The sequence below is a fragment of the Leuresthes tenuis genome, unplaced genomic scaffold (genome assembly GCF_036924035.1).
Source record: "Leuresthes tenuis unplaced genomic scaffold, fLeuTen1.0.hap1 SCAF_5, whole genome shotgun sequence".
NCBI lineage: Eukaryota > Metazoa > Chordata > Actinopteri > Atheriniformes > Atherinopsidae > Leuresthes > Leuresthes tenuis.
The window spans coordinates 11,272,179-11,287,824 of NW_027325359.1; the positions used below are offsets into that span (position 1 = coordinate 11,272,179).

The following is a 15,646-nucleotide window of genomic DNA, read 5'->3' on the forward strand; positions in this document are numbered from 1 at the left end:
TATTCCTTAATAAATTTTATAGGGAAATCATCTGCCTTGTCACTGCTCTTTTCTTGAGCAGTGAAGATTGAAATTTGTCTAAAAGTTACAAAAATTTACGTTTATAATTTGTTAATTCATTTTAACCTTCATTTGATAAGAGCTAGAAGAATATTATTTTCAGTATCTTCGATGGCCAACTTCACTGTATTTAGATCATTTAAACTAAAAACACACTAAAAAAGCATTTGAAGAGAAGTGTGGTTACCTTTCTGTTACATAATTTTTCCTTTTGATTAAACTTTTCCTGGATTTTTTGGGAGCTCATGATACTTTTGAAGTTTGGCAACAAGGATCTGAGTCTATTATAACTGAATACATGACTACAGCTGCTTAACTGTTCTTACTTGCCGTCTGTTTCTCCTATATATGATCTATTTACAATTGGAGACAGATCTGGACTGCAGGCAGGCTACTCAACACTTTAGGTTTTTAAAGCCATGCTGTAGTAAGCAGCTCAGAATGAAGCCTGGCATTGTCCTGCTGAAAAAACCATGGCCCTCACAGGAAAAGACATTGCCTTGATAGCAACATAGCAGCTGAACTTTACACTCATCTGACTATATAACACATTGTCTTTTGGTCCATCCCAAATTTGCTTTTGCCCATGGCATTGTGGTTTCTCATGCAGTGCTTCTTGAGGCTTAAAAGGTAACATGCATTCAACACTGGTTTCCATCCTTAGTATTTCTGCACTAATATTTTCACAGAAACTCTGAATTTTTGTACAAAAACGATGCACTATAAATGCTGAAAGACCAAAGTTATTTGTAATCATGCGCTGAGAGATGTTTTCTTTGAAGTGATCAACAATTCTCTGACTAGAAGGGGTTAGTAGATGAGCTCTCATAGGTATTTGGACACAGCTGAACTTTTATATTACAGTTCACTAGTCACCGTCCCACACGACATGTATGAGTAACTGAACGGGTTATCTTACCATCACCATGTCTCCAGTGAGAGAGTTGGCCAGGTCAGTAACAGAGGAGTGGCCATCGGCATCAGGGGGTTGGCCTTTTGGGCTGTTAGCTGGCTTGTTGCCCCTGTAAGCAAAAACTGAGATTGACAAAAGTACAGCAGCGAGGACATGTGCTGTGAAGCTTACTCATCTACAGAAAGAGAGAATGTCTGAGCACATGAGGAGTCCAACCTCCACCTGTTTAGCGGTTAAAAACTGCCTATCTGAAACGATAAATTCACTCCAAGTTTACTTTGGATACTTGTCACTTCAAAGTTAAAAGTGCTTTCTGCAGCTATCATGAGCGAAGCCAAATAAAATCCGCCAAAGAGTCCTCACATTAAAGCTGGGCAGAAGAACTGAGTACAATTGATGTAGAGTGTCTGATGGAAATTGGAGTCTGAAATGACTGTAGCTATGTCTAGTGTGGCAAACATCCACATATCTAACAAGAAAGTTACCTCAACCAAATAAACAAACACATTTTCAGACAGAACACAAAACAGAGCCACTAAACTTAAAATTGATTGAAACTATTTCATTATCAACAATCCCTGGAGAGTTTCTGATCAACATTTATTCCCTCTGAAGATGAGACACACATTTATAATGACATATACAGCAACATGACGTTACTATAACAACAGTGGACAGACATATACAGCAACATGTAGAGGACAGATGTTTTGTGATTAAATTTCTCTCAGTAGCACAAACAACACAAATGATTTTTAGAAACATAAAGGAGAGAGCAGAAATCTCCAATGGCACAGCTGGCGCTAAGAGTACAAATGTCATTAGGCATTAAGTTTAGTTCCTGTACACAGGGATGGTCGAAAACATGTGGAATAAACACTCTGGGAGAAAAACCCCTATGTTCATACATCAAAAACAAAAATCACAAAGTGTAAATAAAAGGAAAACAGCAAGAGAACAAAAAGAATCAAAGGAGAAAAAAAGTTGTGAGATTAAGGGAAATATGAAAAAAGACGGAACAAGAAAGGGTCAGACACAAAAGTCTTGACCAATGTAGTGTAACACACTGGACACACTCCATTTAGATGACTGGTCAAGGGACATGGAGAGGCTGAACACTGAAACACCAGTTGGCAAAAAACGAACAAGGAATACAAGAACTAAAACACAGAGAAAGAGGAAAATGAACAGATGCAGAGTGGAGACTTAAGTCGCTTAACACACACAACAGAAATAATAAAGACTTTAGAGAAGGTAGAAGGCTCAAAAAGGAATATGAGAAATACACAAGCAAGCTGGAAATTATTAATCGGTATTAGAAGAGATAGCAGGTATTAACAGCATGAACAGTACGAAAAACAGAACTAAAGAGACTGTGAAATAGTTACAAACACCGGCACATTAGATAGAAAAACAGAGCTGCAGGAAAAGATAGTAAATGAAGGAAGGAAAGCCTGGAAACACAAGAGAGGCTTAGTTTGGTCAGTTTGATAAGTATCAAAGAATAAGAGACAAAAATAAAGAGCTACACACACGCAATATATCTAACAGGAGACAAAGGAGCAAACATGCTAAAAGGAGAAAAAGAGCACAAAGAAAAAAGAAAAAGACAATTGATCATCAGGATAAAGAGAGCAAAAAACATCCTTCTTTATGAGGAGAGCTCAAAATAACTGATAGATGAGATATAACATGAAAGAGAAAATAAGTGAACACCATACAGAAATATAATATCACCGAAAACACAAAAAAGGACAACTAGTAAGAACATAGGAAGAGCACATTTAGAGTGTTACAAAAGAGGGCACTGTTAGAAATCGAGTAACTGGAGGTGATAAGAGTTATTTTTAAAACTAACCTGATTTTCCAACCATTTAGCAACACTCTAAAAGTGTGGACACTGGGGCCAAAGCACAACCTGGCATTGGCTACATGTGCATATATGATATATGCAAGTAGTTGTCACTCTGAGAGTGAAGGCAATGCCTTGGACAGGCAAAAAACAAGGAGCCCATAGAAAGTCTGTCTGTCTGGCCAGCATTCTCTGTCGAGCTTTTCATCGAGAGAATGTAAGTTTTTGCTGGGCGCGCTAAACTGCAAATTTGGATGAGGATTGTTGCTGAATGCAGTAATGTGTGCATTTTTGCAAGAGACAAGGACAAAACTGGGGCAAAATATACTGACAAATAGACAGACAGAAAAAGCGAGCAAACAAGACAAGCAAACAGACAATCACTTCTACCAGCAAAGGAACCAGAGTGAGACGGGGGGGAAGGAGGGATGTTAACCACTTCAAGAAGGGAAGGGAATATTCATCAATTGTTAGTTGTATTAGTTGCCAAGGATGGTAATTAAATTTTCATAAGGCCTGTTTATTTGTTTCAACAGACTCTAAACTGCAGGCAACGAGTTTGAGAGGAGTGGAAAAGGCTGGATTAGGATATGAGGATGTGCTCTAAAGCAAGGAGAGACTTGTAGGGACTGAAGTAAAGCATGGCACCTCCCTCCTCCTCCACCTCCCAAGTATCGATGGGGGAGTGAAAGTCTTCAATTATTCATTCTCCTTCATGCTTCATTCAGGGGTTCAGTGCATTCTCAGGTAAGAGCTACTGTAGCCAGGGGAATGGCCTCTCTACCAGCCTGACTCTACAGCACCTGAGGTGGTCCTGTGCTCCCTGCCTCCAGGCTGTTTAAACAAAGCAGCTGGGGCTGAAGCTCTTCTGGAAGAAAAGAAGTCCCCTTCTCCATATCAGGCATTATTCCTTGAATTGAAAATGAAGATTGAGTCCAGTTTATTTAATTTCTTAAAAGCTATATTAATTGTGGCAGATGGTAGAGCTACAACTGCTATATTTTGGTGCCAATGCCTTTTCTGTCCAACCCCTTAGGGGTTGATGCAGTTGATATGATTCTGTAAAGCCTGCAGTTGTCTACAGTATCCAGTGGGAGGCAGAGTGGACTCAGATCAGATTCTCCCACAGCTAAGTCACTGAAAGTGGGCTGTTGGCATAGCAACGACTCTTGAAACACAGACCATACATATGGGGGTTTGGGGTGTGTGTGACAAGAGGCTGTTGGGAGTGGGCGCAAGGGAAGGGTGTGTTTAGAGGGGTGCAACAAACAGGCAAACACACTGAGAACAAAGAAGATACAGCATAGGATATATGACAGGTACGGGTGAGAGCCTCGCAGACACACACATTCACATGAACAGACATATGGAGGCAGGCGGGGCCACTTTGGGTTTCACCGTCCTGTGATACTATCCTGTTTTGTTACCTGACCGGGGGCCAGCAGCTCGAAGAGAGGGGGAAGGGGGGGAAAGACACTCCACTTCTAGGCTGGAGAGAGACGCGAGAAAGAGAGCCCACCCCAGCCCCTCTGTTTTTTTCAAACATTCAGACTCCCCACCCCTCTGCAAACATGTCACACTCAAACAAACATGCTCGACTGAGACCATGAAGTGATGTATTTCAATTTCTATGCTCAATTTCATAGACGCCCACTAGATCCATCATCCTTTAGGCATGCAGCATACTTCCCAGGATCATAGTGAAAACCACAGCAGGCCATTGCTTACATAACTCATCATCCACATGAAACACATCAGCATTCACACTCAAGTCAGACACTCAGCCCTGTTGTGTCCCTTCTTAGGCTATGACCAAAAATGTGGCTGTGATATACAAATTTTGATGTCTCAGCTGTTTACTAATGACTTCCTGCTGTTGGAACTATAAATGATTCCTAAACGATATGATTTACTAAAATACCATTTCTAGAACAAGCAGCAAGAGAGGTGCTACTGCAGTCTGTGTACAAGCTCCTTTCACTTAACTTTCACTTGCCTCCAGATGTTGACCCTTTTGAGTACTGTTTAAGGCTTTTAACATATTACTTCACTCAGCTTTAGCTGATCTCTATGCTCAATAAATTGCTGTGCACACAATGAAAATTACAAACATGACAACTGTGGGTTCGAAAGACGAGTTCATCATTTCGCTTCCTCTAATGGCCTCCCAATACTCTTTGCAATTTAGCATTCATACCTCAGAGCTCAATTACAACAACTAACCTATCATTTCAGGCAATATCAGCAACACAAACTCATCAAAACAATTTTATTAAGACCCATTAAAACTCCAAACATGAATCAACCAAATGTTTTGCAGTCAGGTTCATTTCAGAGATTGCCTCTGAGGTGGAAGCTGCCGCACATATCCCACCTGTTCTGACGCAGGAGTCCCGGGTTAATGATTCTAACTCATCTCCCCCTCAGCCATCCATCTATCTCGATGTACGAGACGAGCTTGTGCGCAAACATGTACCTGCTGGCCAGAGTGCTGCCTTTGGCTCTAATGCATGAATGTGAAAAGTACAATGAGTACTCTCTCCCAGTACTCTTTTCCCAAGGAAAAGGATTTGCACTTTGAAATTTCTCCCATTCTCCACTGACCTGTGAATGTATGGCTGGGTGTATGAATATTCTCCCCTTCTCCTCCATCTCCTCTTGTGACTCCTTTTTTTTTCTACATTAGTGCTATCTACTCCCCTCCACTCTTTGCATCTAACTGAATGCATCTCAACACTCCCCCTGAGATATGAGGATGAGCGCCATGGCCACAGGGAGCCACAGCCTCGGAGACAGTCTTAAGCAGAGCCCCTGAAGACTCTGCAGATTAGTCGGGCCTGCAAAGCCCTTGTTACAGCAGGAGCTCTGTGTCAGACCATCACAGCAGAATATAATCACTTTACATGTTTATGGACAAACACCCTTACAGATTTAATTACTTTGAAGCATATTTTTTTTCCTGTCTGATATTTAAGGAAATAGGGCCTGAAATTACTGCTTTAAACTGTTTTTTCGTTAGATATGCTGACGTTACAGTGTCTCAGAGGTGCAAAACACAACAACAAATAAACAAAACATAACTAAGAACATTTTCTCAGAAAAGCAGCGCTTTTTCTGAGGTTTGATAAGGTTTGATAAAAAAAATGTATCAAACCTTTTTACACAAAACACATCAAACTGTGCATTGTAAAATGTAGAAATGCCTGTTTATATGTTATCTGAAATGCTGCTGAATTTTTTGAAAATGTTGTCGTGTTTTGCAGCTCAGGGGGTACAGTAGTATAGTAAAAAAAGTTTCCTACGTTTTTTTCCTTGTTGGAAAACGGTCAAACGAAAAGGCGGTAGGAGAAATTTGTCAGGTCTCTGGAAAAGATAGCACTGCTCCATTGAGAACCCAAACCACGGTTACAAAAGCTTTGATTGGGTCTGCAGCACCGAAACTGCAAACATTTGATTAATATGTTAAAAAAAATGTTTTGGAGGCTTCATCCAATGCTTATTTCATTGCTACACAGAGGCTATTTCACATATGTGTGGTATTAGCATAATAAGTTAAAATATACAATATCACTTTATTGTTATTATTATCATTATTATTATTAGTGTGTGTGTGTATGTATGCGCATATGTGTGTGTGTGTGTGTGTGTGTGTGTGTGCGTGTGTCTGTTTGTCTTCGTGTCTCTCTGGGTATTTATGGGTGTGGGAGGGTTGGTATGTTTTATCATTGTTGTTTTTAGCCTCTGTGAGGCACTTTGTGTTGCTTTTAAAGCATGAAAAGTGCAATATAAATACAATTTGATTTGATTTGATTTGATTATCAAGGTGGGCAATTAAAGAAAGGGAATAAAATGGCACAAAAGTGAAAGATATTGTTGTTACTGGTTACTCAGACTCACAGTCCTGCGGTCCATACAAATCCGAGTTACTATGACTGGATAAATACTTTTGAGCATTGATTTAAAAGGGAATGGAATACTCCCATAAAATATGTTCCAGTGTTTCCTGTGCTAAAAGGAAACACTGTAGGTCCTTTTAGGACTTAGAATTTTAGAAGGTTTGACCAGCTCTTATCCTGCCCGCAACACAGATACTTCCGGGTTATTACTCTATTAGAAACTTTCCAAAGCAAAAAAGATCATTAGACCAGACTCAGGGTCTCCTTATAAATCTAAGCTTAGGACTACTGGCAATTATGTGAGCATGGAACGCTCCCCCCTACATCACATAAAGATTTACCTCGTCCTTCTGAGACTAATGCAATGAGGGAACAAACACACAGTCATGAACCTAAATAAACACATATTTATGTTTATTAAGCTAAACTGGCCTAACTGGCATCCATTGTGTTTGTTTTCCATGTCAAGTTAAGCAGTGCAATAAGCACATAAATTATTGAGTGTTATTATATGGCCTGCAAGGCAATTACCAGTCAGAGTCTCACAGAGTACATCATGTCTTTGAGGGACAGAAATATATATCTATGTCTATTAATATCTGCAAGAAAAAAAGCCTCCACTGGCTTACACAAAATGATGTAACATGCGTGGATGAATAATTGAAGGACCACAGGCAAGTGGATTGAATGTTAATGTGGCACAAGGATATATATCCCACCTCCTCTGTCCTGAACCTCCGTCCTCATTGGACTGTTAAGTTGCTGCTTGAAGTGAGATCTAGATTGAAAGCTCTCAGGAATTGTGACTTCTCTTTACAGCATCGAGGAGTTAAAGAGAACCTACAGTGTATGTTCACTGAATCACAAAAGAATTGTTTGAGTGAAGACCAATGAGGCGTTAACAAGGCACTCAAGCATGCTAATTAGGTCTTCTAAGAACCACATTTAATAGATGCCTGGTACACAAACATCTCATCGTACAACCTTTCCACCCTGTCTTTCAACCTTGGTCGGAAAGTCTTCATCACTACTCTGCTGCAGTTCAAACTGTCCATCCATCCCTGCCTCACTTCACCCAGCCATCGTTCACGCAAGGTCAGTAAATATTGCATATCACACACTACAACACCTTCTCATGGCCAGTGGGGAAAACAGTTTGGTTATTTGGATCGCATTTAACAATAACCAAGCAACATTGAAGCATTTACACACTTCTCTGTGTTGTTTTTGCCTCAAGCGCTTTATACATCTTCTAGTAACTGAGTTTCTTTTTCTAATATCTGTGAAAATCCATGAGTAATGCTGCTTCTAGTGGTTTAATTAGTTAATCCATTAAATGTAGCAATATGGCAATGTATAAAATTCTTGACAGCAAGCTTCGCTCGTCAAAAACATTTGCTACAGCTTATCAAACTAAAAGTAAATGCGCTGCATTAAAATGACTCATATAAGTGATACGATAAAAAACAACCTATACTAGAAGACCATTATTACTGATGCATAAGCAGCATTTTACTATTTAAGTTGGCAAAACTGGAGCTAATTTGAAACTACTCAAGATATGAAGCAAACAAAAACAAAACAGAAAATGCAGAAACATATAATAAAGTTAAAAAAACACAATGAAATGTCTTCTTTAAGAGTTTGGCATTTTTTAAATGTTATGTTTTTATGATCATAGTTCATTGTGCTTTTTTGTTTCATTGCGCTTTCTGAAATGTTGCATATTCTGTTTTGCTGTTTTTGATATGGTGAATCTTTTAAGATTGTTTTTAAATAAGTTGTCTTTTGTGCTTTATTGTGCTTTTTATTTCATTCCTGCGTATTTTCCATTTTTGCTTTCGTTTGCATTTTGGGAGCAGTATACAATTTGCTTATGTGCACTGGACATTGTGCCAAACATAAAAGAAAACACTGGGGAAACCTTTAATAATGCATTATAATTGTATCTACTGCTGTAAGAGTAAAATACACCTACAGGTGGATCTGAGTAAAAGCACTTTGTTCTCACTGGTAGTTTGACTTATGTAGGACACCTCATGTCAGTTGTGCACAAAGGAACTCTTTGCTGTTCATCAGAAGCAGAGAGAATTCACTTTGATGTTGGCAATGATGGTGTTAACATTTGAGACTCACATTAACTAATCATGTTAACTTCAGAGGCTTTGTGTTTGGCTTTGCCAGTGACTTGTTGTTCAAATGAATCCTAATAAATTCATGAGGGTGAAATGAGCAATGGAGGCAGAGATGAGTGATGAGATCGAACACATGTCTGAATGCACAGGGTGTGATGGTGTGATAGGGTCAGAGACAAATGAACTGCTTTGTCTTTGGTTTGAGAGCTCTGTTTAGAATGAACAATATGGTAAGAGCGTGATTGATTAAATAATGGTAAAACATCTGTGAAGTCAGCACTGACACCACAGGGAACAATATACTCCCAGCAAGCTTATACCTTGCATTTCTAATAGACTGTTGACTTAGGACATTAATTTCAGCTTCTAAATTTAGCAGCCAATTAAAGTGAGCCAAAAAACATTCATCATACTTTAGAATTGACTGCTGGGATAGGCTCCAGCCCACCCGCTACCCGATTAACGGATTGACGGTATGGAAAATGGATGGATGGATACTTTAGAATTAAGAATCTTGAATTTAACAAACAAAACAATATGTGGTTCAAATGTAATTAATCTCAGGAAGGATAGACAGGTCAATGCACCCAAAGCTTTCATCAGAGTCAAATCTTTACAAGTTCTCTATTGTGTACAGACTGTAAGCTGCCAGTAAGTCTGTTTTGAATGAAAGAAATTAAATGAACTGCAGGTTAATCTTTAAAATACCACAATGCTCTCAGTCACTGTTAATCGACGTGCATCCAAGAGTCTGCGTGCTGATTCCTACATGCTGATTAGTCTATTAGCAGATCTCACAACCCATTCAACGAGGTTTCTAGGTGAACACAAAAAGCTGGAAAGGCCAGATGTAGTGTATACAGCAAATTACACATTTTCCATGGTGGCTTTGTGGGTATCACTGTAATCCGGAACAATGAAGCTAGTTTTGATATTCTCAAAAGCAACATTTGTGCTTATTTGTGGTTCCATGTAGAGCATGGGTCACAGAATGCTTGAGGACAGAAGACTAGAATTTAAAAAAAAACAACAACACACAATTTTGACGATTTTTTATCATTGATAAAATTTGTTCAGGATACAAGCGTAGCTTCATGCTGCAGCTGTGCCGTTTGGATGACAAAACAGTTACCATCTGTATTGTAATGGAGGCCTACTTTTGAATCATGTGTCAAATTGATGAAACACTCGTGAATGAGGAATAATCACTGTGACGAGTACATCAGAATTTGTTCACCCACTTCTGCCATTTTATTTTAAAGTGTGTAATTTTATGTATCTCCAAATTGTCTCGCATTTGTCACGGAATCAAAGTGAGGTCAAAACTGCTTAATTGGACTGCAGGAGAAGTTGAGTGTGTCACATGTGCCTGAGGCTGGGACAAGCATAGGCTTCTGCTACAACTCTGCGGTTTCACAGGCCGGTTCAAATAATCTCTCATCCGTGGCCATGAGGCTTGAGCTGTTTGCGTCACGTGACACACCCACCCTATTCAATCGCTAAAAGTGTTCCAAATCCTGAACAGACTGCGAACCCAGTTATTTTAGGGGATGGGAAAAAGCGAGTGGATGCATCCTCACAGATGAGAGGAATTTTTTTTATTTCTAGTGTGTAAGTTGGCTGACAAGGAAAAGGGTTATTTTTAGCTGCATGTTTATGTAAGTGACTAACATGTTGTGGAATAATGAGGAGGCTCTCTGGGCCCTCTGTGGAGCTTCAGAGACGAGACTCTGAGAACAGCAGAGGGTGATTGAAGGAAGCTAATGAGCACGAGGAAAAGAAGAACACAGGATCAGAAAGGACTGGGATAATAAAAGCGGGAAAAAGCTAAGATAACACAACAATTACCAGTGGGAGGTCTCAGAAAGACAGGAGTTAAAAAAAGGCAAAAATAGTGGGAAAATGGAGAGTGAAAATGTCATTTTGATTGGGAAGATGATTATCGTGGTCATTAAAAAAGGGCAATGGCAAAAGAAAACACAATTTTATTTGATTTACTGAATCAAATAAAAGCAATATAAATGTAGAATGTATAAATGCATAAACTAGAGCAGCAGTGAGCCTCTCACTACTGTGATTTATGAGCTCATTACCTCTTTTCAGCTTACTCCCAAAATCTTTTATCTCTTTTACTCTTCTCAGCAATACAAAAGTGTTTTTTTCTACGTGTTGGTTCCATAGTCAACTCTCATTTATATTCCTGTAACAGAGTGGTTAGCTGCTGTTTTAGGTCCAGGTCTATGATACAATACACTTAAGAGCAGTGACTCACTGGAAATACGGCCAAACAAAGCTACTCTTTTTTTTTCATACATTCTAAAATCATCTCTTATTTCTTTTGAATACCTTCACATCCTTTCACGTGCATACTGTTCGCCCTCTTTCATACACAAAGTCACACCACAAGCACTCTCATACAATATGTGGTACCTCTTCTCAGGAGGGGGCTCCTGATTGGCTGGTGGTGCTGCCTGCGCTGCTTCCTGCAGGTCAGGGATATTGGCAAAGTCATCTTGCTCTGCCACACCAATGGTCAAAGCGAGGACCACCAGCTTCCCTTCACTGGCTCCCCATAAAAAATACAATAGATAGAAAACAGGGATAGAAAGAGAGGCAAGAAAAGAGCCCAGATGCAAAGGATAGAGGAATCGAGCACAAAGAAAGTGTGGTGCAGGGGGGAGAGGAGAAGAAGAGGTCATTTTAGGTGGCATTGAGGACAGAAGGCTGAGAGGCAGCGGAACAATAAGAGAACAAATGAAAGCAAACAGAAGCAGCAGTAATAGAGAAAATGGTCAAAAAAGGACACAAACACCCCAGCAGTAAGCACTTTGTCCAGGGAAGGATATTAAAAAGAAAACCTAAAGTGAAAGGCCAAATTAATAATGATATTATCATTTTAATGAAGTGCGCTGACAGCAAGTGCAGCCTGTATTCTACATCCTATAGACAACAAGGTGATTAGTTAATGATTCCTAATGGATGTGATATTCAGCAGCTTGCATAGCAGCCTCCACACATGTATAAGGTGTCTAGACATCCACAATGACAAAACACACTGCCCACACACTAATTTATCTAGTTATTTTACCTGCCTTCTGCTTTCCCTCCAGATTCACCTTTCCCATTGAACATGCAAGGCATCTTTCTCCAGAGTTAAGATTTAATTAAGCCTCATTAAGAAGATCTGGACTAATTGTTTCTATTTGAGCAACAGACTATCTGGAGGTGTGCGTGTGTGTCACTGTTTTCTGGGTCATTGCTCTTCCTCTTCTCATTTCATCTTCTCCATACAGCAAGAGTTGTCCAAATCCTCCTTTCTCCCCTTATTCCTATGCCCTACGCTTAATTCTCTGCCTTTTCATTGCCGCCTCCTCCCCTCCTTCCTGTCATCCGCACCCACAGTTCTGTAGCTTAAGCCCCTGTCTGCGTTACAGTATCTCTGCTGAGGAAATATAGTGCTGCCAGCTGTGGAGAGATATCACCCTAAACTTCACAATTCCAGCTTTTTCATACACCATCGAACGCTTGGCAGCACCTCAAAGTCTGTTCAATAATGTCACTGTTACATATATTGACACCAGCGGTTCCTAAACTTGCCGTCTAGTTGCCCCTTTTATTTGAGATTAACACTGACTGTGTCATTTTTACAAGTGATGTTATCCATATTTCATGTGGAAAGTTTAAATATCATTTTACACATTTATTCATCACCAGAGGCAAAATATATCTTTTATGCATCGCTTTTACTTTTATGGTACTTTTATGTGTTTAAATATGTTATCCACTATCTCATCTTATTATATTTAACCTCTGCTTTGTTTCTAACTAGTTTTCATGTGCTCTACACTTAAACATCATATGTTTTCCGGTTACATTGAACACAATATGAGACTGACTAGATATCAAAGCATGTCTTCTTTATGAATTATGGTTTTCATCAGTCTTTCCATATCCAGTTATTTCTTGAACTATTTAACCACTGATACATTTTTTTGTATTAGCTGTTTACCAAAATGCATTTGAGCATAATTTTGTATAAGCAATACAGGTTTGTTATACAAACTTTCTCATAATACTCAAATCCAAATTGTATGGGCAGTCTAGGAATAAGAACTCTTTAATGTGAAGTCCTCTTTTTTTCAGGTGTCGAAATGTAACAGGACAATCAACTCAAAATAACTGTTTTGTGGATTGTTTGGGCTATTCCTTTATCATCTCTTCATCAATTAAGCAGATAAAAGGTCGAGGGTTGATCCCAACAGTGGTATTTGCTTTTGGAAGTTGTTGCCGTGACCCTGCAACATGCGGTCAAAGGAGCTCTCAAAGGCAAAACAGGTAATTTCTACACTGCACAAGCAAATCAATCAAACAGACAGACAGCTGGGACATTTTGGTACATTCAGAGAAAAAAAAAGAATGCGAGGGCAGGTACACCATGAAAAAACCCCACCAGTGTTTACAGAAGTCTCACCACAACTCGCAAACCCTTCATAAACCTACAGACATGCCAGATTAGACTTGGTCAAAAAACCTCTTAAAAAGTCAGAGCAGTTCTGGAACAGCAATTGAGGTCAACCATCACCAGAATGACTTGAAGGAAAAAACTATTAAAGTGATCTGTAAACAAACATAGAGGCAGAATGATTATATAGAGCTTGTAAGAATTCCAGTGGCACTGGGTCACAAGAGTTTATTAATAATGTGACAGAAGACAGAGTCCCTGAAAAGGAGGGGAGTCTACACATTTAAGGGTTGTATTTGCTAAACTTAATTTGGATGTGAACATCTTGAACTTAAAGAGATAGTTTGCATTTTAAGCCCATATTCATTACATAACTGCAACTTAAATGTGGTTGGTTCCATTTTAACAAAAACAATACGATATGATATTGGTGTTTATATTCATATATTAAGTTTTATGAATCCCTTTTGAATCCCTCCTCTCCAATGAGCTTTTAAGTATGGGCATTTTCTCTAAAAACAAATCCTAAAACACTTGACTCAGTGCACCTCACATCAAGGAAGCAGAAGCAATAGAGGGAAGAGACATGAATGGTGCTGGGATAAACTATCGATTATAAGCCAGTCTTCCAAGACATCCATTTAGTCAAACTTCTCTATTGGCAAGACCTCTGTGTCAATGACATCAACACTGTTATTGAGCAATAATCCATCCAGACAGGGACCTGGCCAAGATTTAAATTAACCATCTTGAACAATGGGTCACGTCTGTTACTATACTTCCCTGTCATCAATTAAATGAGGTGTTGATGTAAGAGAAGGAAATGCACCAACAATAACCTCAAAGTCACATTCACAATGATGACCACGGCTGCTGACGATCATAGGTGATATCGTCAGTGACCTTGGTGGTTGCATGGTGAGCTACATCGCAGATGCTCCGTTAGCCACTGGCATTAGTTCAGCTGTGACGCCCAGAGAAGCTTTAAAGGACATAAAAAAAGAGAAGCAAAAAGCTACTGTAAAACTGATTCAGTGCACATTGAACACATGCTGTACCTCGACAGTGTCCTTCCTCATCCATCCCTTCATCACCCCTTGTCTCCCTTATCTGCCCTCCCCACCTCCTCTGGGCAGTAACAATATGTTGCAGAAGTAATGGTGCTGGTGACATAAGATCAATGTGTCAGGGTTAACACAAATCTACACGCAGCTGCTTAACCCTTGTTCTTATACTGATGCACAGCAATGTGCCAGGCTGTGTGATGTACACACTCACACATATGACAGCAGGCTAGCTGCACATGCAGCAGACAGTGATTTACTAGTTTCAGTTATAACTTAAAAAAAAAAAAAAGTTTCAGTGATACCCAAAAAAATGTGCCATTTTAGGTGCACGTATACAAGAATTATGGATAAAAATAAGGTCTGTAACTGCTAACCAGAATATTTAGCAGTTATTCCAGAGGATGGCTCAGAAATAGCATCATGTAATTGGGTGAGATAGTGTGATAATAAATATATTGGGACTTTTTATGACACTGTCGGAGGGATATTATGGAGTAAACCCGCTAACTCTGTTCTGTAAAGACAGTCGCAGCAGACAGGCTGAATGCCATCGAAACAGATGTTACTGTTTAGCAGAGCGTACAGCGTAACCATTTAACAATTCTCTCACAGATAGAAGTAGCCTACAATATGTCACACCTCCCTGCCATTTTTCATGCATACGACTTTCTAAAAATAGAACCAATTGTTTTTTCTTTTTTTAACAGACTGCTCAGTAAGAAGGTTTGTGCTTTATTGCAGCTAATCAGGAACCCTGTGCCATGCACTGATTTAAAGAACTATTGTGCGCTATTGTTGTGCATGTCATATTAAAACGCTCAGTTTCAGATGGAATCAACAGCCTCTAAAATAACGTTTAATAAACATAGATAATTAATGACAGTATTTGATATAATGTCGTGAAAAAGAAATTGATCTCCAAAATAATCAGTGCTTCGAGCTGAAAGACAACAGCTTATTTAACTTTCATAACTCTCAACTCATTAGCATGTTTAATAGCTTTTTAGTATAAACCCATTTATTGCCTCCTCATTTACATTAAGTTTTATCATCCTACATTATCATTAGCAGCTGTAACATGGACCCAATTGCCATATTAACCGTATACAGCACATATCCTTGCCTTGCTGAACAGTGGGATTTATTAGAAGCTCCAATGAAAGCACTTCAACTCCAAACACAAAATCTCACAAGCATGTGAGCACTCTTATACATGTATGTGCAACAATCACGCAGTGCATATTTTGATGGACAGAAAAAA

General features: G+C 39.2%; 1 protein-coding gene across 2 annotated transcripts in view; it reads right to left on the reverse strand.

Annotated features, from left to right (window-relative positions):
• syt7a (synaptotagmin VIIa) overlaps positions 1 to 15,646 on the reverse strand; it is a 74,815-nt gene that overhangs the window by 12,640 nt on the left and 46,529 nt on the right. For both annotated transcript variants that reach the window (XM_072385979.1, XM_072385977.1), the window contains 2 exons: positions 11,287 to 11,418; positions 980 to 1,082 (listed from right to left, as the gene is read on the reverse strand). In XM_072385979.1, the coding sequence (XP_072242080.1) occupies positions 980 to 1,082; positions 11,287 to 11,418 (235 nt within the window). The remainder of the gene's footprint in view (positions 1 to 979; positions 1,083 to 11,286; positions 11,419 to 15,646) is intronic.